At 37.0% G+C, this 24424-nt stretch overlaps 2 protein-coding genes across 2 annotated transcripts; both read left to right on the forward strand.

Moving 5' to 3' along the window:
- On the forward strand, nt 1-4488 carry LOC113779449. Its single transcript, XM_027325029.1, has 3 exons — nt 1-3642; nt 3707-3817; nt 3973-4488. Exons 1-3 carry the CDS (start codon nt 1-3, stop codon nt 4486-4488), a joined length of 4269 nt encoding a protein of 1422 aa, XP_027180830.1.
- Nucleotides 4489-20275: 15787 nt separating this feature from the next.
- On the forward strand, nt 20276-23538 carry LOC113781101 (disease resistance protein RPM1-like). Its single transcript, XM_027326949.1, has 2 exons — nt 20276-20361; nt 21944-23538. The coding sequence occupies exon 2, from the start codon at nt 22019-22021 to the stop codon at nt 23534-23536; it is 1518 nt and encodes a 505-aa protein (XP_027182750.1). The 5' UTR covers nt 20276-20361; nt 21944-22018; the 3' UTR covers nt 23537-23538.
- Nucleotides 23539-24424: the final 886 nt, after the last annotated feature.

The following is a 24424-nucleotide window of genomic DNA, read 5'->3' on the forward strand; positions in this document are numbered from 1 at the left end:
ATGGCAGAAGGCACTAGGGGCCAAGAGAACAGGAAGTTCGAGGAAACCATTCGGAATCTGCTGAAGGAACAGAGGGAGCAGTTCGAACGAGAGCTGGAAGCAATCAAAAGCCTGGTGTTGGAAGTTTGTAGCCAAAGGAGTTCTGGGCAGCAAGAATCATCACGCAATTCTAAGGATGAATATCCAGGAAGCCGCGGAGGCAGCTATCAGACTCCGACCAGATTCTCTCGCATCGAGTTTCCCAAATTCGGAGGGGCAGACTTCAAGAGCTGGTTATATAAGTGTGACCAATTCTTTGAAATCGATGAAACTCCTTCAGAAACCAAGGTCAGAATAGCTGCGATGCATTTGGAGGATAAGGCGCTGCAGTGGCATCAAGTTTTCATGAAGGCTAGGATCTCTAGAGATCCACCTTCATGGGAAGAGTACGTGAGAGCCTTGGGCGCCAGATTTGGGGATTGTCTTTATGATGATCCCATGGGAGATCTGAAGAGCTTGAAGCAGACCAGGACCGTGAAAGAATACCAGGATTCATTCGAAGAGCTGCTGAATCGAGTAGCTCTTCCTGAGCAGTATGCGGTGAGCTGTTTCATAAGGGGATTGAGGGAAGAAATCCAGTTGCTGAATCGAGTAGCTCTTCCTGAGCAGTATGCGGTGAGCTGTTTCATAAGGGGATTGAGGGAAGAAATCCAGTTGTCAGTCAGGATGTTCATGCCTCGCGACCTACAACATGCGGTGGGCCTAGCTAAAATTGAGGAGGCCAAAATTCTGAATACTTGGAAAAACAACAAACACCCAGGACCTTCAAGAATGCCTACCCCTTACTCACCAAATGTTGGACCGAGTAACAGCTTCGCCAGGCAGAGTAATCTGAACAGCACCCCTATATTACCCAAACCAGGGGAACAAGGGGGGAGAAATGTGGGGGAACAGAGGCGGAACTCCCGGTTCTTGAGCACTGCTGAAATGGATGAAAAGAGAGCTAAAGGACTATGCTACTGGTGCAATGAACGTTACAGTCCCGGTCATCAGTGCAGGAGGAGGCAGCTTTTCAGGATTGAATGTGTTGAAGAGGAGACTGAGGAACAGGAACCAGAATGCTTGGAGGAGGATGAACAAGAAGAGGTGACAGAAGGTAATCTAGCTCAAATTTCTACTAGTGCCATGTGCAGCTTATTGGTTCCTAATTTCAGGACTATGAGGGTACATGGCCAAGTCGAAAGAAAAACCTTCAGTATCCTTATAGATTGTGGCAGTTCCCACAACTTCCTACATCCCAACATGGTAAGAAAGTTTGGCCTGAGAACAGTGCAAGTTGCTCCTGTTAAAGTAGTAGTGGCAGATGGAAGCTCTCTCACCACGACCACTCTATGCCCTGGGTTCCAGTGGAGAATGCAAGGTCAAGTATTTGAGGGAGATGTATTGGTCCTACCTGTAGGCGGTTGTGAAGTAGTACTTGGAATGCAGTGGTTATCTACTTTAGGGGATGTTAAGTGGAATTTCTCTGAGCTACGCATGGAGTTTGTTCAGAAGGGCAAGAAGGCGGTATTAAGGGGGATCAAACAACAACCAGTCCAAGTAGTTTCAAAAAAGCAAATGCAGAAGCTCCTGAGCAAACCTGAGCAAATTGAAACAGCTCAGCTGTGCTTGGTGACAGCAGAAAATGACTACAAAGAAGCGGAAGTGATAGCAGACTGTGCTTCCATGGAACGTGAAGTAAAGGTAACTCCCTACAAACACCAACTTGAGTTACTTTTAGCAAATTACAATAAGGTATTTGAAGAACCTACGATATTACCCCCTGCTAGAATGCATGACCACAGGATCTATCTCAAGGAGGGCACACAACCAATAAATGTTAGACCTTATAGATACCCTGCATTTCAGAAAGGCGAAATTGAAAGGTTGGTGACTGAAATGTTGGATAATGGTGTTGTTAGACCCAGTAATAGCCCTTATTCCTCTCCCGTAGTCTTGGTAAAAAAGAAAGACGGTACTTGGCGAATGTGTGTGGACTATAGGGAGCTCAACAAGGCTACGGTAAAGGATAAATTCCCTATTCCATTGATCGAAGAGCTCTTTGATGAGCTGTTTGGAGCTGTTGTTTTTACTAAGTTAGATCTAAGGTCGGGGTATCACCAGATTCGAATGCATTCGGATGATATTGCTAAAACGGCATTTCGGACTCACGATGGACACTATGAATTTTTAGTTATGCCATTTGGCCTAACCAACGCACCATCAACCTTCCAGAGTTTAATGAATGACATCTTCAAGCCTTTTCTAAGGAAGTTCCTGCTGGTTTTCTTTGACGATATCTTAATATACAGCAAGTCCGAGGATGAGCACTTACAGCACTTGACAACAGTGTTTGAGACGTTGCTCAAACACCAACTCAAGGTCAAGAGGAACAAGTGTTCGTTTGCGGCTGACCAGATTGAATACTTGGGACATGTGATTTCAGCAGAGGGAGTTAGCGCAGATCCTCAGAAACTTGTAAGCATTCAGCAGTGGCCTACACCTGTTACCATCAAGGAGTTGAGGGGTTTTTTGGGTTTGACAGGCTATTACCGCAGGTTTATTAAAGGATATGGGATGATAGCAAGGCCCTTGACAGATTTGCTCAAGAAAAATGCCTTTGCATGGCATGATGGAGCTACCACAGCATTCGATCAATTGAAGCTTGCTATGACTTCCCCTCCAGTACTAACCTTACCAGATTTTTCCCAGGAGTTTGTAGTAGAAACAGATGCTTCCAACTTGGGCATTGGAGCTGTCTTGCTACAGCAGGGGAGGCCACTAGCATTCTTTAGCAAGGTCTTAGCACCTAAGCACCAGGGCCTGTCAGTTTATGAAAAGGAAATGCTAGCCATTGTGAATGCCATACAGAAATGGAGACCATACCTGTTAGGAGGACATTTCATCATCAAAACTGATCATCAGAGCCTCAAATATCTGATAGAACAAAAAATTTCAACACCAAGCCAGCAGAAGTGGTTATCCAAATTGATGGGGTATGACTATGTGGTGCAGTTCAAGAAGGGTAGTGAAAATGTCACAGCTGATGCTCTATCCAGGATACCTCATGCAACCGCCACCTCTTGGTCAATCCATGGTATTACTACGGATTTGCTATCTGAGATACAGCAATCATGGCAGTCAGATCCTAAGGTACAGGAAACCATTCAGCAGCTGATCTCGGATGACACTTCCAGGGCCAAGCATTATAGTTGGGACAACCAGGTGTTGAGGAGAAAGGGAAAACTGGTGGTAAGAGCTGACAAAATGCTCAGGGACAAAATAATAAAATTTTGGCACACAAGCTCCTTCGGAGGACACTCTGGGATCCTGGTGACATTCCAGAAGTTAAAGGGGACTTTTTATTGGAAACACATGCATGAGGATGTCTACAAATTCGTTACTGCTTGTGACGTCTGCCAAAGGCATAAGGCAGATTTGGCAGCTTATCCGGGGCTCTTACAGCCGTTGCCAATACCAACAAAAATATGGACAGACGTCTCGATGGATTTTATTGAAGGCCTTCCAAAATCTCAAGGAAGACAAGTCATTATGGTGGTAGTAGATCGTTTGAGCAAATATGCACACTTCTGCGCCTTATCTCACCCTTACACCGCGATGGAGGTTGCTCAATCCTTCATGAATCACATTTTTAAGTTACATGGACTTCCTCAAACTTGTCGTGTAGGGATTGCGATCTTTCTCAGCCATTTTTGACGGAACTGTTCAAGCTCTTGAGGTCCAGCTACATTTTCTACGTTTTGACCTCCTCGAGCAACGGCGCAACCGGAGGTGGAAGGTAGTGCTTGGAAGGGTATTTGCGGATGTCTGACGAAGTGAAACAGCCGCACCGTACGTGGTTCCTTGGCTGCCCCTAGCTGATTCTGGTACGCAATTACGAACTATCACTCAGCTGACACAAATCACTCCCTTGCAAGTTGGTGTTATGGCCAGCTACCCCCTCTCCATGTCCCTTATCTTCCTGGTTCATCTGTAGTAGAGGCTGTGGATAGAAGCTTGGCTGCAAGGGAAAAAGTACTGCACCTCCTTAAGCACAACCTTCAGAAGGCTCAAAATCGCATGAAGCAAATTGCTGATGGCCGTAGGTCTGACCGAGAATTCACAGTTGGGGACATGGTTTATGTCAAATTGCATCCATATAAACAACATTCCCTCAAATCATCCAGCTGTCAGAAGCTTGCTCCAAGGTATTTTGGGCCTTTTCCAGTCATAGAAAGAATAGGGAAAGTGGCCTACAAACTGCAACTCCCTGATCATGCACGCATCCATCCAACCTTCCATGTATCACTATTTGAAAAAGAAGATAGGATCTCAGCCTGTCGCACCCCATTTACCAGCTGCAATCAACGATCAAGGTCAACTGCTGGTCGAACCAGTTGTAATTTTAGACAGACGCATTGCGAAGAAAGGCAACCAGGCAGCAACTCAGGTTTTGGTCCAATGGAGTAATTCATTTCCAGAGGATGCAACGTGGGAGTTCTTGCACGACTTAAAACAGAAGTTTCCCGCCTTTAGTCCTTGAGGACAAGGACTTTCTCTGAGAGGGAGCATCTGTTACGTACACAAATAATGACCATGGGTATTTTGGGCATTTCTAGTCACTTTGTTATCTTCTTCTGCATTTGTTTTTCTGTTTAGCTGGTATGTAACCAATTAACAAAATTAGAAAGGTCATGCATGGGAAGCCTACGTGTGGAGCACATGCATGGCTCCAAAAATAGCAAGGAATGGCAAATGAAGTTAGTTATAACTAACTCCACTTGCTCTGCCTCTCTACTAGTATAAAGGATCAGTAGTGTTCAGGGAATATCATCGAACAGATTGTAACAAATTCCTTTCCCAAATCTCTTGTCTAAACTCTGATCATCAATAATATTCACTCCCTCGCCACCAAGAGGTGTTCTCCAATCTTTTTTCATCTCTTCTGGTAGGGAGTTTTCGGTCCCTCTCTGTCCTCTGTATCACTGACAGACTAATTAGATATGATAGGATGGTGGAAATCGGATTTGGCTCAGTAGTTAAAGGCTTACATCAATTGTCTTACGCTGAGCATAGAAATAAGCCACGACATGATTGAGTGGTAAAGCTATTCCAACAAATTTGGTAATCCTTAATTGCAAAGAAATTTGATTCTTATCATCTTGTGTTATTCTTTTTTTTTTTTTTGGCTAAATTTCCATGCTGTTCACAGACCTTCTAAATCAATGTAGTCTCACATTTTGTTCCCAAGGTTTCTTTGATATTCCATCCGTTTTTATTACAAATACTAATTGGTCAGCAGAAATTAATTCCATATAGGAAGGAAGGTTATATATGTTACAAGAAGGAGCAAAAGACTCTGTAGTGGTTTTATTTCTTCGTCAATGAAATCAACAATGTCCAGTCCAAGAAGGTCCTGATGGCATGCATCCCACAGTTGTTTCTTGATCTTTTCTATATTTGATTTAGCAAACGATCAAGAGGCAGGCAGGTTAGAAGTGTGTTAATAATATCTACCAGAAAAATTTCATTAAAAGCTCCAAATAATAACTTTTAAAGTTTGATCAGAGATAATACCTAAACCCAATTTATCCTCACTCTGCTTGTACAAACCTATATTAATATGGGTTGTCTGGTAAATATAGCGCATAATGAACATAAACCAAGTTTATTATAGGGTTAATCACATTTAATCCCCTTAAGGTATATCTCATTTCTCAGTTTACCCCATAACCTTTAATTTTGTTCACTTAACCCCCTATAGGACAAAATTGCCCTTGTATTATTCTGACTTTTCATTTACCTTGTTTTCCTTTCTTTTATTTCTTTTTCTCTTTCTTCTTTATTTAATTCTTCCTCTTTCCCACAAAAATCTTCACCTTAATGATTGAAATTACAAAAGAGGAATTGCAGAGATCTATCTTATCCTTAAATGATTAAAAAAAATATTCAAATCACTTTCCTAAAATACAATTTTTTTAGCCTTTCAATTCTTTTAATTTTGGGTTTTCCTCTTTCCTTTTTAGTTTCTCATTTTATTCTCAAGAAAATATCATAAGATGAAATTGTGACCTGATTAATAATCATCAATTGAAATTTGTGACATGCAGTATCATACAAAAAATCAAAATTAGTTTTTAATACTTTTTAAACCTTCACCCAGAAATAGGATCCTCCTGTCTCACTCCCCTTTCGTTTCTGAAGTATCCTACCATTGATCCATTTAGGTTACCATGGTCACACATTTATCCAATAAAGCAATGAATTTAGCAGGAAAGCCCAATACCTTCATAGCAGCAAATAGGAAATCCCAATTCAGGGTGTCGTAGGCTTTCATAATATCGATCTTTATGACAGCTCTTGGTGATCCATCTTTCCTGTGATAACCCCTCACCACTTCATGCATCAAGAGAACGTTATCAAGAATGTGTCTGCCTTTCACAAAGGCACTCTGTGTGTTACTGATAATTTCAGGAATAACCTTCTTTAGCTTATTGGTCAAGATGGCAGAATAGCACTTGTGCAGTGTATTGCAGCATGCTATGGGCCTAAAGTTCTTCTTTTGGCAGCACCAACGTGAGGACAGTACTATGAAATTTAAACAATACTGAATAGCATCGATCACATCATTTCCAACCACATTCCAATTTCATTTGAAGAATTCAGCCAGATATCCATCAGGTTCAGGTGCTTTGCCATCCTTCATTTGAAACATGACTCTTTTAATATCTTCAGGAGTAACTCTTGCGGTTAAGTATACATATTGCTCACTACTAAGTACAGGATTAATAGATTGCCGCATTCTATTTTCATAGTCAGCTTCCCAGAGATAATCCAGAGAAAAAAGCTTTTGATAAAATCCAATAGCCAACTCCTCCACTTCAGCATAGTCTGTGATCTTTACATCATCATCATCATATAATGCCAATATCCTGTTCCTTGCAGTGTGTGCTTTCATCTTTCTATGAAGAAAAGGATGTGTTTTTATCTCCCTCTTTTAACAACAGCGCTCTGGATTTTGCTTTGTATAAGGTCTCCTCTGCTTGCAATAGTTCAGCATATTCTTTGATAAGAGTTCTTTTCTGTGTGATTAGCTCAGAGTCAAAAGGCCTAGACTGCATCATAAGCTGCACTTGCACCAACCCGATCCTTTTTTTGCACAACTCTGCCACTAATATTGCTGAAAAACCTTTTATTTGACTCCTCCAAACCATTCTTTAGGTCCTTGAGCCTGTGGGATAGAGAAATCACAGGATTACCATGCGAAACGCTAGTCCAGCTCTCTAATAGAATACTTTGAAAATCCCTATGTTTCATCCAGAACTTCCGAAGTTTGAAGACATTCTCACAAATTTCAATAGAAATGGGGGAGCGATCAGAAATTCCAGGCCCCAAAATTCCACCTCTGTGACAGGAAAATGAGAAAACCACGCCTCATTTGTGAAAATCCGATCAATTCTACTGTATTCTTTCTTTCTTTTCTTTCTTTCTACTGTATTCTTTTGTTGGTTTAATTGACCTCAACTCAAGGAATGTTTCTTTGTAACTGTTAACATAATACTTACTTATTATTAAGGAAATGCAATGTAATTTGTCTATTTATTGGTGTCGAGGATAATTTTGGTATCATAAAGACAAACATCAACTTTTATTTACACTCTTACACACCAAGACTAATCATACTTTTTATAACGTAATGGACAAATTTCACTTTACCTCCATGTGATTTAGTATTTGCTTACATAATCCTCTATAATTTTAAAACTATACATAACCCCCTCATTATTTAGATTAAAGTGTCAAAATAACGGAATTTGTAATCTATAACGAAGTCAACTAAAATGTCAAGTAGTATCTGTTTCAATAAGTTATAATTAGATGGATTATGCAATCTAAATTCTACTTGTTTTGGTGGCTATAAATTTTATTCTCGAGACAAACAAATTATACAGCCATGCAATATATCTATAAGCTCTAAAATGAACCTGGAAACAGGACACAAGAAATCAAGAGAAATAGTATTATTACACATTTCAGTATAGTTCTGAGATAGTAGATAAAGACAGAATTCGAGAAATTTCAAAACAATAACCTTAGAGAGATACAAAATCTCTTTTGAGTATATGAATTTTTATTGTTTAAAACTTCTAGCTAATTTTGCTCAAGAAAGTATATCAACAGACCATTCCCTTGGAATCAGAAACCTCAACAAAGTATATTAAATGTTTGAGACAATGAGTTCGAAGTTTAAGGCTAATTGCTTATATTATAGGTAAAAAAAAAAAAACATCCTCCAAATGCACCTCTGACACGGGCTTGTTCTTATTCTATACGTGCCGTGCTGAGTCAGTACGGCAACAAAATTAAATTTCGCAGAAGTCAAAAAACTGTCAGTGCGTTCAGCCTTGTGTCTGACGGCTCCGACTGACACAACACTGACAGTGATGCTTCTGCGTCAGTTCGAGCCGTGTTGACTGTGCACGGCTCCCACTAACAGGATTGACCCATTGTACCCATTGGATTATACGGAAATTGAATCCTGGTGCTGGTGGGTTAGCACTAGTTTGGCGACCAAGGCTTGAGTTGATCCCGTATTTACTTTCCCCGCTTGTAGTTTGTATTTTATGCTCCTCTTTAGAAAGTACTAAATGTGACTTAAGGAGAGGTCTGGAGTTGGAATCCTTATTGTCTGTGAACTCCACCACTCTTCTACTTTTTCCTGTTTTTTATTTTGTCTCCAACGAAAAAAACAAAAAAAAAAGTAGCACGATAAGACTTCGTATTCTCTACGACAAACCCAAGGAACTGTAAAACAATTATATAAATGTACATTTATACATAATATATATATATATATATATATATTAATGTATATTTATAATATACATTTATATTATGTATTATATATAATATAATACATTTATACATTTATATTAATATACCTAATATTAATTTTATATTTATACATAATATTAATACATTTATACATAATATTAATATATATTTATAATATATTAATTTATAGGTAAAAAAAAATCCGCCAAATGGATACAATTTTGTAAAAACTTTATTGTGTTCTTATGCTCACTGATTTTCATCTAAGTCCATAATTTATATTTATAATTTGTCCCCTAACTTGTACATAATTATGCTAGGGCATCAACATTTGTAAAAAATGGATATAATTTCTCATTTTTGAGTCCTGGCCTTTCTTTATGATGTTAATCTGTATTTTGGTGAATTAATTCTGACTCTTCAGGTATAAATTGGGGTTTAAGTAAATTTGTTTGGGATCCGATTTAATTTAAGTCTACTTATGAAACTAGTATGAATACTCTTTTGTTTGCAGATTTGTAAATCACTTTGGTAGTCTAAATAACCTAAATTTGAGTAGAGTATGAATAAAAGGTTAGTTAAAAAAAATGGATTTTGCAGCATTTGCATTTTAATTCTAATGGCCAAAATGCAATTTTGCATTTTGCAGCATTTGCAATCCTAAATTTTGCAGCATTTTGCAGCGGGGAAAGTAAATACGGGGTCAACTCAAGCCTTGGTCGCCAAACTAATGCTAACCCACCAGCACCAGGATTCAATTTCCGTATAATCCAATGGGTACAATGGGTCAGTCCTGTCAGTGGGAGCCGTGCACAATCAGCACGGCTCGGAGCCGTGCACAGTCAGCTCGACTTCGACTGCTCCGACTGACACAAGGCTGAAGGCACTGACAGTTTTTTGACTTCTGCGAAGTTTAATTTTGGTGCCGTGTTGCACGTATAGAATAAGAACAAGCCCGTGTCAGAGGTGCATTTGACGGATGTTTTTTTTTTTTTTGACCTATAATCTAAGCAATTAGCCTTTAAGCGATGGAGATGCAGAAAAAAAGAATGTAAATAATAAATATACAGAATTTAATAGCTATAATACACAGAATTATTCTATAACTAGTGTATATCCGTGCTATGTAGATTATAGGATCAATTCATCGATTCAATATTGGAAGTTCTCTCAAGGTTAACCAATAATGACGGCCATTGTTTTTTTCCTGTAAGTCAGTTGCCAATTGCATATTTATTTGGATAAGTTACATAAAATCCCCTATGATTTTGCATAATGCCAAATGACCCTCTAAGGTTTCAAAATAGCAACATAACTCCTCTTTGATTTTATATAATGTGGAAATGAACAGAATGTATAATCAGTTACAGGTTTACAGCGATTAGATCACACTACTCTAAATGTGCTTGTGATGAAATCATAATATTCACTTAAACCCCTTATAGTTTGCATAAATGTCCACTTTACCTCCTTATGATTTTTGTATTTATCAACGTAATCCCTCTATAGTTTTGTACAAGGTGTTTAAGTCATCATTTGATTTAGCATTTAAGCAAGTGCATTACAAGTAGTTCAACTAATAACACTACATAGACTATTTTTCATTAAGTTTCTAGTTTATATGAAACAATAAGAGATGAAGTGGATATTTTGAAACGGGATTATGTGGCAATAGATGAAACTATAAGAGAGGTTATCATTAATTTACCCTATTTATTTTAAGCTGTGAAAAGTGATGAATTTTTTTTTTCGAGCAAGGTACTAAAAGAAGGGCTTCTGCCAGGTGCTTTGTTAATTTTACTATTTATGCTTCTGAAAAGCCAAAAGCCAAAACTACCTTATACTGTATTAATTCCATCAGTGCAGCTGAAGTTTTCACTCCTAATCACCTATTGCTATCTTCAATTTATATGGTTCTTCTGTCTATGTTTCTTTTGCATTCAAATATACATCGGTCTCTCTACTTTCTTTTCTTCTGATAGCTCTTCTGATGTTTTCATCTTTGTTTTTCTTTTGATATTTATTTTACTATTATCTGCATGCTTGTCGTGTCAATTTTTCTTTATTTTTTCTTTTCCCACTAGGAAGAAGCACTTGCGGTGCACCTATTGTTTAAGCAATGATCTACAATTTTTTTTTTTTACTTATTTATAAACTACCAATATTATTTTGAATTTTGCCTCAATTTAATGAAAGAAGTTAATGTGCAATTACATATTTTTTTCTTAAAAATTTTTTTCTGGCAAGGAGAAGTAGGAGGGATGGGGATGGAGAGGGGGAATTTAAACTTGGGACCTTTAAATTTTGAAATCTCAAGTTCAACCACTAAATCATATATATATATATATATATATATATATATATATATGATTTAAATATAATTAAAACAAGCTGGTACTATTAAAGTTTTAAAATTATCATTCACCACTTAAGTTGCAACACTTCGATAGAAAAAATTAACTTTGGATCCACCTCTTATTTTGTGCACTACCAAATAGACAAAGCATTTACACGTATACATTCTTAATTACTAGTATTTTACTACTTATATGTGAATAAGTTCGCAAAACTTTTATTCTAGATGCCAAATGTGCCCTTGGTAACTCTAATTAATCAATCTGATATAACTGATTGACAAAAATATCTATTTCTCATTCTAGAAAATGGGGATTCTGGTTCTTCCCAATCTATTTCTCTATCTCTTCCGTCTTCTCGCCTAGCCAATTGCCAATGTTGCATTGCAATATTGCACATGGGATCATGGGCTATAAATAACTTATGCTAATGAATTTTACTTCTGCTAATAATCTTTTTTTGCAGTGAAGTGGAACTTGTATTCATTTCCAGCTAGTGTAATTAATTGCAAAATGAAAAGATGAGAATTATGCAGGCAACCAAGAACCAATGCTGACGACAAGATTTAGCAACATGCGGGCAATCAAGAACCATTGGTTGGCTTTTTTTTTTTCTTTATTAATGTAAGGGTTAGCAAATGTTTAAATTCCACTGTGTTAAAAACCAGAATATGAAGAGGGGGATCTCTAATTAACTTCCTTCTTTGAAATTAATGAAGCTGGTTTCTATTAATAAGATTTGAACCCTTATATTCCTTGGCAAATTCCTCTCTATTTGAGTACGACATCATTTGACCAAAAGAAAAACATAATAATAAGAGTAATAAAGTAAAGCCTCATTTAGTCGGAAAAGCATTGCAATTATCTATATATCTACCATTCATTTGAAAAAGAGGTGGGCGGCGGGTTAAAGGGTGCGCTAGTAGGTGGAAAACATCACTCTTTTGACATTTGAAGGTAATTTATAGATTTCTCGGTTCCTTTCTGCGTTTCATTCATAATTTTCTATTTTTTTCCAACTTTGGCTGCTCTCCTGTACCCTTGATAGAATAATTGAAAAACCTGAACTGAACTCAAATAATAGAATAATTGAAAGGCTCTTAATTTAATTTGCTCCTCTGTGACTCCCTGGGGTTTCATTGTCGAGCAAACCACATGGAATTCTTTGAGATGCTTGTGGGGATCTTCACCTGGTAAGCCATGAAAAGAAGGAAGTAAATGGATTAGTCCAGATTTTAACTCAAATGCAACCTCTAATGTAGGATAAGTAATGCATAGGGGCTGTTGATTTAAATCTGGTGCAGCCAATTCTCTCAATGTCCGTTCATTAGCCATGGTGCTATTTATCTCTTCCGTCTCACTAAATGAATCCACAAAATCTACTACTGAATTATGTCCAGTAGATGAGGAGGATGCCTCTGCTCGTTCTCTTGTTGCTTTTCTCAATGCACGAGCAGTTTTCTCTATCTCAGGATTATATTGCAGTTCACCTGTACGAGAAGATCTAGGCATAAACCAGTAACAATAAAAATAAAAATAAAAAAAATAAACAAAGAAAATATAATTCAAAGAAAATAAATTTATTTTGACACCAAGTCCCCGGCAACGGCGCCAAAATTTGTTGGGTGTCAAACCAGCAAAAATAAAATTCCTACTCTTAAGTCACGAATTAAGTCCACTATGGTACTGGAGCAGGGACTTAGGCTGTGCAATGGGTTACTAGCTTCACCCTGGTGCCAGAGTTTGCTTGATCCGATATACCAAAGTGTATTAATTACGTGAAAGACAAAATTCGAATATAGCAGCGAGCAGGGTCGAATCCACAGGGACTTGGGAATTTATTTTGAATGAATGTAACATTAAATAAAAATGGGGGAAGTTGATATGGAACTGTCTAATTTAATTGCTCAAATTAAAAATATAAAGTAAATTGACGGAAGGAAAATCTCTAGTCAAAGGTATAATCTCCACTTATGGTTCGAATCACTGATCACAGATGCAGAGATAAAATCTTTCATTTACAAATAAACTGGTTATGGTTGTCAACAAGCTCTGACAACCTGCCTAACCTTACTGATTCGATAACCACAACAAGCTCTGTAGTTATTGCCCTAGCCAATTAAGCAGTCCTAAACACGCTCTTAGGATTTAACCTATTGACAGCATTAATCATTAGACTGGCCACCAATTATAACCAACAAACACACACGCTCGGTTTATTTAGGCTATATCATATATTTCCGCAACGACGACTCAAAAGTTTCTACTACAATTGAATCATATCACTTGCCACATGTACTAAAATTACCCAACAATTACGGATTGAGCACTCTTAGATGGCTGTTAATTACTCACACAATTAAACAGTGATCAAGTATTTAATTGCAAGAAATAATCATATGCATAAGTGAACAGGAAATATATAAATACTTGCAAATTAAAGAACGTAGGGAAATCAATTCGATCTCACAGTTTTGTCGAACCAAAGCTTCGATTTAACCTCTGACTAGATGAAGAAATTAGCCACTCCTCATAGTTGAATTGCAGCCAAAAGTACTGGATTGCAAAGGCATTGCGTTTTTACTAGAAAGCAAGGAATAAAAGATGTTTTTCCCGTTGGGGAATATTGTCGAACACCTGGCGTGTGTCAGAGGCCAGTCCAGAGAAAGGAAACTAGAACTAAACTAAAAAGCTAAACTAGAGGTCCCCTTTCTTCTGTACGTCCTCCCCTTAAAAAGCCAAAAGTCAGATGACTCAAAGCTCTCTCTGGTGGTCCCCACACATGTGGACAAAGTCTCCAAAATTACTCCTTCTTCCAAGTCTCTCTACGTTGCTTTCTTTTAAGAGCCCAAATGACTTATAGCTTTGTGGTCCCCACCAATCCAAGGCCTAAGGATTGAAGCCCTTAGAAGTCTCCATATTCTCCATAAAGTCCCTCCTTTTTGGTAGTTTTCTGCTTCATTCCTGAAATTAAGTCCCGATACCAAATATGAGTAAATATCAGCAATTAACACAATATTTGTCAGGGATAGAAGGGAAAATTAATAATTAAAATACCAACAATTAACACCCTATCATGAGTCATGAGGTCTTCCCTTTTTTTTTGCCCCTTTAAGGTCTCCTTTTGAGTTTTGAATAGTTGCAGTATCATATAAATAACAAGTTGGTGTACAAAACTCTATCCTACTCAGAAATTTTTGGAGACTCCTATTTAACACTAGAGTATTGCTATAAGAAAAATGACAAAAAAATCACGACATATCTAAATGACCTATCATTTAGGGATATGGTGACATAAAAAGCAAGGATAGTGAAAGAAAAATCAGGTAACAATAGAAGAGAGCGAAACATAAGATTATAACACAAACGTCGTGATATATCGTGTTTAGTTGTAGATCATTATTGTTAGCATTAATGCATGTGATTCGAGTTTTCCTCTCGTATAGATATACGGTAGGTAAATGATCAGAGGTATGCTGATTTAATTATGCCTCTATCTTCCACAATTTACCCAAAAAAAAAAAAAAATTGAGCGCAATCGCTTGTGCGAGCTGCAATTTTAAAAAAAATAACGTTAACAAGATCACCTTTTCTACATAAATAAACGAATGCTCATTCCAATCGGTTCACACTAATAAATAACCATAATCATATTGCAAATGACTGAATGAGACTGGTAGAGAACAGCATTTGATGTCGCCAAAGGTTCTTTCACACTGGAATGAGCTCAGACAGCATTCAACTCTCACATTTCACATCTAACGTGCCTAAAATACAAGCATTATTGTCATCAATAAGCTGGCTCCAACTCATTGTTGTCATCTTTGCATTATTTTGAAGCCTCGAACCCTACAATTGCATCAGTAGAGTCTTATCCAACTCCACCACTTGCAGATTTCCATCTATAAAATATGGTATATTATTGCACAAATTGGCTTCCTCGTAAGATCAGGGCATCTTGTGATTAATTTATTGATCTCCTTCAATTTGGTTTTTGGCTCTTTTGTCCAAAAGGACATTTTCAAGGATGATTCTTGTAAGTTCAGGGGATCTTGTGATTAATTTACTGATCTCCTTCGTTCTGGTTTCTAGCTCTTCTGTCCTAAAGGACACTTTCAAGGCCAGCTTTTCTACCTACCGTTGACTTTTATTGATCACCATGGTGTACTTTGTTAATTACAAAGATTCATCTATATATCTATATCTATACATGTATATATATATGCGCTAAAAGAACGAGTTTGTTTTGATGGTTAAGCCTTTGAGTTTTTCTTTTCAGGATCACCCTTCTTACGAAATAATTAGGACTGCATCATGTCCCTAAATTTGACTGCACTTTCAAATATCATTGAGGGTATTTATGTATTGTCATAATCAAGGTCGCTTATATATTCAAAAAAGAATTTTTATGTCATCAAATTTTCTTATGAATTACGAAATACAATTAGCTTTGGAAAGAAACACATTAGTGTAATTTCATCCTTAACTTTCTCACACGACTTTGACAGTTTTTCTGCAGTTGGTTATCATATAAAAATGACGAACATTGATAGAACTTATAATATTGATAGTGTCTCTTTATCTCCTTTCTTATGATGTTTCTAGGAACCAATAGTATTATTGACCACTATGAAAACTTTGTACCTCTGCTTCTTTTGTTTCAAAGCTGCTTTCGAGTTGCTCATATAATGCACCTTATCGCATTTGAGTCCAAATTATGACCCTACGATAGTTAATTTTACTAGTGAATTTCAATTCATTAACTCAAGTAGCGGCTTCGTACTAGGACTTGGAAAAAAAAATTGAACTACTACAACTTTTTTAGCCTGTGACTCGTTAAATTCCGGAAAACAAATCTAACTATATATATATTTCAAATTTCTCTTTTGTATAACAACATCCCTATATAAAAATCTTCTTTACGAGGATACATTCTCACTGACTATAGTCAATATTTATTTAGTCCTTGCAGATACGTAGCAAAATTTTCCCATAAATTAATTATTCTTGGACAAGTAAAACTGCGAAAGGACAGATTCATTTGAACAGATAATTATAGAATGAAGCATATGCCAACTTCAATATTATTGGCAATTAAAGGTCGAGTATAATAGCATACATAATTTCCCGCCAGATGTAGAGGAATGGTGGTTGACTACATTCTGGGAATGCAAATGTACATTTTCTTCATGTTGTTGTTTGACTATGTATAATGCATAATTTAATTCTAATTGGTCAAAAGAGCCACTTTTGTCCCTTATTCCTAATCTAGTTTTAGTTGTAATAATTTCACAACTGGAGAAAAGGAAATGAGATGAGAGATTACATTGGTGATCCAAAGTCATTCATTTTACAAAGAAGAAAGAAGAAAAATAGAAACTCAAAATTATTATGATTTGACGTATTCGAGTCTATCTTTTTTCTTTTTTTTTTACTCATTGCAATAAACAAAAAGAAAAATTAGACATGATAAGATGGTGGTGATCGGATTTGGCTACGTGGTTAAGGGTTTATTTCAATTGTCTTATGCTGAACATTCAATTTTAGCCATCTCCAGTATCTTCAATTCCACTTCTTTCTTTCACATCCAACATTTTATGAGCACATCGTGGGATTGGAAGGACAGGCCAGCAAGACATTGAAGCCGGAATGCTTCAATGTTTATATGTCACATACATTGAATAATGCTTATATGTCACATCGTGTGATTGCAGTGCACAGTTAGCGTGGCAGGCATATTTTAAGACGACAAGGATGCCAGAACCACATTGATTCCTTTTGAGGTGATATTTTAAGGAATTAGCCAACAAATCACTGCAGCTATTTAGTTCCTATTTTAATCTTTTCAAATTTGAGATTTTCTATTTTGACAGTAGAAAAGAGAGAGTTACATAATAAAAAACAGCATAATATGTTTGTATAGACTTTTAGACATGCCTATCATAACGGTTGCATTGAACACTATATTTGGATACTTCTCCTGTAATTCTAGATCTACTTCTTATTGAATGACTAAAGTCATTGATAGGTTGCATTTTTGTCATTAATTTTATGATTATTTTTCTCTTTTATTATATCAAATATTGTATTAATTGATAGATTCTACTTATATTTGGTATTTAGTACTAATTGTAGGAAGGTGGAGCAAAAAGAGATAAAAGATGTGATTTTTCAAGAGTTTTTCAATTCGAAATGGAGTCTACGTGGATTATTGGTGGAAGATTAGGAGGAAGTCTATTTGGTTTCAAAAAGCTAAAAATTAGGAAAATGATAGGATGGCCGGCTCGTGTGACTAATACTCGAAGGAGTCAGCAGTCATGTATTAATGGGGGTTTTTTGCTCTCACCTATGTATCCACCCTTCCATTCTTTACCAAAAAATGAAGATGACTGAACAATTGCACTTATCACTGCAAGTTATTATTGCTTTTTGGGCAGATACTAATGGAAGGGCATCGACCCCGTGACACCTACCTAGGTGCTAAGGCTCGGCATCGCCAACCTCTTTTGCCTTCTCTGCTAACAATCAATTTTAGTAGTAAAGTGGAACTCATATTCTTTTCTAATGTAGTTAATTCAAAAATCAACATTAAAGAATTATGAGTCTGACAATAAGATTTAGCAACATGTGGGCGATCAAGAACGATTGGTTGGCAATTTGTTTGATTAATGTAAGGGTTAGCAGATGCTAAGTTCTACTGAGTTAAAAGTCAAAATACAAAGAGGGGATCTCTAATTAACTTCTTTCTTTGAAATTAACGAAGCTAATTTCTAATAGATAAGATTTGAACCCTTATATTCTTTCGCAAATTCCTCTCTTTTTTTATTACAACATCATTTGACCAAAAAAAAACAAAAAGAAAAAAATGAACAAATAAAGTACAACGTCATTTAATCGAAGAATAAGCATTGAAACTATCTATACATCTATTATTGGGTTAAAAGAAAACAAAGTAGGGGAGTACTTAAAGCTTACGTTAAAGTAAATATACTATTATCACAATTGAGCATCGTAAAAGGGTTTACCAATAATTCATTAATAGGTGCACAAGCACTGGTGTTCTGAAATTTGAAGATAATTTATACTGACCCTTTGGATGCCTTTCTGCTTATTGCGTACTAAGTATAATTTTGTATTCTTAACTAGATTTCACAAAAGAATTCATCAGAAACCTGAATTGAGCTTAGGTCTTGAGTTGCTTTTTCTGTTCCACTCAGAAGAAATAACTTTCCTCTGCATCACGTATTCCTGGAAAAAATTTAGTCCCTAAATTTTATCTCCTGTGGAGTTTTAGTCCTTAGAGTTTTGGTGAAAGGAAATTTGGTCCTCAATCTTTTTTGTCCCTGTGCAGTTTTGGTCCCTAAATTTTTTGCAAGAGCAAATCTGGTCCCTAATATATCCATTTTAAAAATAGATTTAGGACATTTGAAAATTTTTTTTCAATTACTGACATAATTTAGTCACGTCTAATTATGTGTCCATTAAATTACATTTCAAAACAAAGATGCAAAGTAGTAGCTAACTTTAAACAACAAAATTAAGAACTGATAATTCATATGCTAACTAATTAACTAGTAAAAATTGAAAATTTTTAAACTAAAATTAGTTGAAGCACCCAATTCATCGACATAGAACTCATTTTTACACACTATCCTGACTATGCCAAGCACAAAATCGTAACATTTACTTTTTCATATAGATTAACAAATTTTCTTTTTCTTGATTAATTAGTTACCGACATGGCATCATGTAAACTGGTCTTAGTATTGAAGAGACTCGCTATTTTACTTCTTTTTCAAGATATTTAAAATTAACAAGCATGTAATCACACGTAACAGATTCTACCAATATTTGAAAAAATTCGTCAATCATCCTAAATCTGCTTCAAAACGATAATTTAGGGGACCAAATTTGTTCCTACCAATATTTTAGGGACTAAAATTGCACATGTGCTAAACATTGAGAATCAAATTTGCATTTTTTAAAATTTTAATGACTAAAACTGCATAGAGGCAAAATATTAGAGACTAAATCTGTATTTTCCTTTTATTTCTACGTCAATGAAATCGATGTCCAGGCCACCACGTTTTAAGTTTAGACATCGTTGCCTTTGAACGATGGTGTGGTACACTGGTAGCCACTCCTTTATTTGATCGAAGAACCACAGCCGAAAGGTCCTGAAGACTGAACGCCCCACCAATAATTTCCATGATTTTGTAGTGTAGCTTCGCTTTTCAAAATCACGTTGCTAACTATCTTCCTTCCATTCAATTTCCATCATCTCTCTAGCATTAGTTTCTTCTTATTTTTTATTGACTATTATGGCTCTACTCCAATATATATTTTTTTTTGCTGTAGTTTCTAGTTGAGTAAGTATTTTCCTCATATTTCATCCTCAGCTTTCTCACACGGCTTTCACAATTTTTCTGTAGTAAGTTGCCGTATAAAAATGACGAACATTAATTGATGGAAATTTATAATGTCAATAATGTCTTTCTATCTTCTTTCTTTTGCTATTTCTAGGAACCATAGGAAAATTTTGTGCCTTTGCTTCTTCTTTTGTTTCAGCATATAGTATTCGAGTGGCTCATATGATGCACCTTATCCTCCGGTTACTTCATGTCCCTTATTCCTAACCTAGTCTTACTTGTAATAAATGGAAAATTAAGCGCTATCCATCTTAACTTGAATACAACTAATATTTCGTGAAATGACTAAACTACGCATTCTCCGATCACCTAACAAGGTACTCTGATCCCATATCATTTAAGTCTCAATTTTATTGCCATGTGCGACAATCTTAGGTCCACAATCTTAAGGTACTCTGATCTAATTGTTCTACCATCCAACCAGGAAAGTGAGAAAGTCACAGTCGATATTATTGCCATGTGCCACTCTGACAGTCAATGGATGAGATCCACATTCTTATTAGGTCCACCACGTTGGGATTGTTTATCAATAACGGTACTGCTCCTCTACCTTCTCCTCTATGATACTCCATCTTCCTAGCTAAAGGCCTTGCACATATACTGCATTGTTTTAATTTTGATTCAAATTATCATCTTCCTCTCGCCCGTGTTCTCTCTTTCGGCAAACTTCGATTTGACAGGGTAGGTTTGGATCAGCTATTGCCAGAGGTTTCATTTTCTCTCAAGTAAGTGCTGAGATTTGTTTACTTTTCTTGAAGTTCAAGGCTTTTTTTTTTCTTTTTTATGAACATAGCCAAGTTTCTAATTGGTAAAATGAGCCGCCTTTCGTCCTATCCAGTCGTAGTTGCAGTAATTTCACAACTGGAAAAGGAGGGATAGAAAAAACAAAAGCAAGAAAGAAGTGAGATAATAGATTAAATTGGTGATCACAAGGGGCTAACACTAACTTGGTTACTGTGGCGCCTTATTTATATGGTTTATTCAACTCCGTACGATTACTTGTGATTGAGTTTTGTAATTTGAACTAAGTCACGTTATTACTATAGTTAATTGGAGCCCCAATTGTTGTGTCAGTCAGCTCAATAAAACTTTTGAAGTTAATTAAATCAGCGGGATAAAATACTTTGGCCAAGTTATTAGTCGCTCATGGATCCTAAGTTTAAATAGTATGCTGATTTGATTGCTTCTATCTTCCACAATTTTCACACTCATGAGCTGCTATTAACAAAAAATAACACTGAACTTAGAATTTCTACTTTATTAATTATTGTAAAAATTAGTTTGAGTGGTTTGTTCCTAAGGTTTCTTTGATATTACAAATACTAATTGGTTAGCAGAAATTTACATGGTCTTTAATTTACTTTACATGATCTTTTGACTTATGATGTTATGAGTAGGATAACGCTAATTTTCTTAATTAAGAATGATTTTTTAAAAATAAAAAGAAGAAATCGAAAATAATATACTTACTAGAGTAAAAGAGAAAAAGAGCACCTCCATCCTCGTGTAGCATCATTTTTGTCTCTGTTAACATGCTTGGACAAATATTATTGATTAATAATTGAACAAAATAAACACCTCTACTCCAATATTTGAATTAGTCTATGTCTAGATAATATATTTGAACATAAAAAAAAATGTATTTACATAGTTTACGTGTACGTTTTAATGTGGATATAGAGACACAAATGTCATTACGTACTTAGGATGAAAGTTTACAAAAAATTAGTCCTCTGAAATCAGTTACAATAATTGAAAAATAATTCGTTAGTTTTCAAACTAATACAATTTTAGGTCGTATAAAAAATTATTAGACATATTAGGTTTGTTTTTAGACTTACATGATATTTTATTTTTCAAAATTCCCAATCAAAAGAGATATTAGATTCTCAAATAATAGTTGACACACAAGTAATGAGACTAAAAAATTCAAGTGATACTCAATGGATTCCCTTTATTAATTGCCAGCAGAAATTAGTTCCATAGGGGAAGGAAGGTTATACATATTAGCAGGAGGAGCAAAACATTTTGCAGTAGTTTTATTTCTTCGTCAAAGAAATCAATAATGTCCAGTCCAATCCGACGGCGTTTTAACTTTATTCCTTCCGCTTGTAAAGAAGGGCCTGAGTTATTGTGGCACATATAATAGAACATTTTGCAGTAGTTGAACGATGCTCCTTTGTTATTATCCGACCAAAGGACCCACAGTTAGTTCTTTCTTTTTCTTTTTGATAAATACTGCACCATATAGCATCGAAGTTCATCAGCTTATGAATCTATAACCTCCTCTTCCTTCTTCCTTTCTAGATACTACAACTGGACTGTCCTATAAACTAGAAGCCGCCTCCCCCGACATTCTTAGGTTAAAAAGAAAGACTGAAAATGGCAGAAACTGTTCTCTCTTTTGTGCTGGATCAACTCTCAACTTTTCTGCACGAGGAGGGACGACTATTGGGAGGGCTTCGGCAAGAGGTCCAATTCATCATGGATGAGTTGGAGCAAATGAGAGCTTTCCTGCGAGAGGCAGAAGCAAGAGAAGAAGATGCTCAACCCACGCTCCAACAATGGATCAAGCAAGTGCGAGATGCTGCTTATGACACTGAGGACATTCTTGATGAATTTGTAGCTCGCTTTGCTCGGCATCGCGCAACAGGATTCTACGGCTCTGTTCGGAGAATTTTCAGCTCCATCAAGAATTTGAGAGCTCGTCATCGAGTTGCTAGCGAAATACAAAGCATCAAGTCCAGAATCAAAAGTATTTCTGAAGGTCATCAAAGATACCAATCCGAATATGGTATCTCTGCCCAAGCGTCCAGCTCACTTTCTGCTGTGAACAACACAACATGGCGCTATAGCAGAGATGACGCACTGCTTGTGGAAGAAGCTAAATTAGTTGGAATTGACCAGCCCAAGAAACGTCTTATTCCTGAGCTCCTTCGAGGGGATGATTACCAACTAAAGGTTGTTTCAGTGGTTGGTATGGGAGGACTTGGCAAAACTACCCTAGTGAAAAGAGTCCACGAGGATCCTGATGTCAGAAGGCATTTCCCAGTTCGTGCTTGGGTAACTGTCTCTGAAACATGTGACTTTCAGTACCTCCTGAAAGACTTGATTCAGCAGTTACACAAGGAAGGGAATAAACCAGTCCCACAATCGATAGAGTCTATGACTACCACTGAGCTGAAAAAAATTGTCAAAGATTTTCTTCAACAAGCTGGAAGGTATGCGATTGTTTTTGATGATGTATGGGACGTGGAATTTTGGAATATCATCAAATTTACACTGCCCGAGAGTAGCCACGGCAACCTTGTCATGCTAACAACTCGAAGAGCTGATGTAGCCTCTGCCTCTTGCATTGAATCTCGGGGTCTTGTCTACAGAATGGAGCCACTCTCTGTAAAGGATTCGAGGACCCTGTTTTGCAACAAGATCTTTAATGGTGGTAATTGCCCTGGCCATTTGATGGATGTTTCCAAAGGTATATTGGACAAATGTGAGGGCTTGCCCCTTGCAATCCTTGCAATCAGCGGGCTTTTGGCTTCAAAAGATGTAAACAGAATAGACGAATGGGAGATGGTTCGACGCAGCCTTGGGGGTGAATTAGAAGGCACGGGTAAGCTGGACAGAGTTAAAAAGATACTCTCTCTCAGTTATAATGATTTGCCTGGGCATTTAAAGACATGTCTGTTGTACACAAGCATCTTCCCAGAGGATTATGAAATAGCATGCATTAGACTAATTCATTTGTGGATTGCTGAAAGGTATGTGGAACGGAGGGAAGGAATGAGTTTTGCAATTGTAGCTTGGAGTTATCTCATTGAACTCGTCAATAGAAGCCTAATTCAAGTGACTAAGGTGTTTTTTGAAGGAATACCTCAATATTGTCGAATCCATGACTAGGGATGGCAATGGGGGTGGGTGCCCGCGGGCACCCGCCCCGCGGGGGGCTCTCGGGGCGGGGGTTGGGGCGGGGGTTGGGGCGGGGGCGGGGGGGAATTTTTTCCCCCCGCTTAGAAACGGGGCGGGGGGCGGGGGAGTATACCCCCGCTCCATCCCCCGCCCCGCCCCCCGCAAAACAAAAAGTATATATATAAGTATATATATATATATATATATATATATATAATTATATATAAGCCAAGCAAAGCAGTAGTTGAGCAGAAAAGAATTGATTACCCACAACCTTATCAATCTGCTTGGTATATGATACATAGCTACTTGTGCCTAATACACTATGATCTTTTGTTACAGGATTGTACGATCATTACCGCATTGTAAATGTTCTAGGTGGGTTCTAGGTTCTTTTACTACAGTCCAGTAATCTTAAATTGCATCATCCTTTCAAAATTAGTGAGTTAAAGCAGGACCAAAACCACATACTTGCAAAGCATATTCATCAATTGATTCGCCTCTGATTGGCTTCTCACTCGAGGGCCAGCCTCATATTTCCAGGAACTTTGGAGTTTGCTATGAGCTCTTAAAGCAGCTTCAAAACTAGGAATTCGCACTGGATACTATCATGAAAATATTTGATCAAAGTCACAAATTTGATTCTTGGACAAAATGTTGTTAGCTTCAACACGAACTCTGGGATGCAAAATCCTATGAGCAGAACTACCATTTCCGATTGGAAAAGCTCCTTGACCCAAAATTCTCAATTTATTCATGTGTTTGGGGTAATGATCATGAAGATTTGGGAATCTACGTTATTCTCAATATAAAATTTTATTAACCCCGCGGGGGCACCCGCGGGGGAAGCGGGGCAAGGCGGGGCGGGGCGGGGCGGGG

The sequence above is a fragment of the Coffea eugenioides genome, chromosome 8 (genome assembly GCF_003713205.1).
Source record: "Coffea eugenioides isolate CCC68of chromosome 8, Ceug_1.0, whole genome shotgun sequence".
NCBI lineage: Eukaryota > Viridiplantae > Streptophyta > Magnoliopsida > Gentianales > Rubiaceae > Coffea > Coffea eugenioides.

Bases quoted from the DNA above. Each gene is read 5' to 3' on its own strand.
- LOC113781101 (XM_027326949.1), top strand. From the start codon at position 22,019: ATGGCAGAAACTGTTCTCTCTTTTGTGCTGGATCAACTCTCAACTTTT.
- LOC113779449 (XM_027325029.1), top strand. From the start codon at position 1: ATGGCAGAAGGCACTAGGGGCCAAGAGAACAGGAAGTTCGAGGAAACC. The intron at 3,643-3,706 runs GTTGCTCAATCC...CTTGTCGTGTAG, and splicing joins ACCCTTACACCGCGATGGAG to GGATTGCGATCTTTCTCAGC. The intron at 3,818-3,972 runs GTAGTGCTTGGA...TGTTATGGCCAG, and splicing joins GGCGCAACCGGAGGTGGAAG to CTACCCCCTCTCCATGTCCC.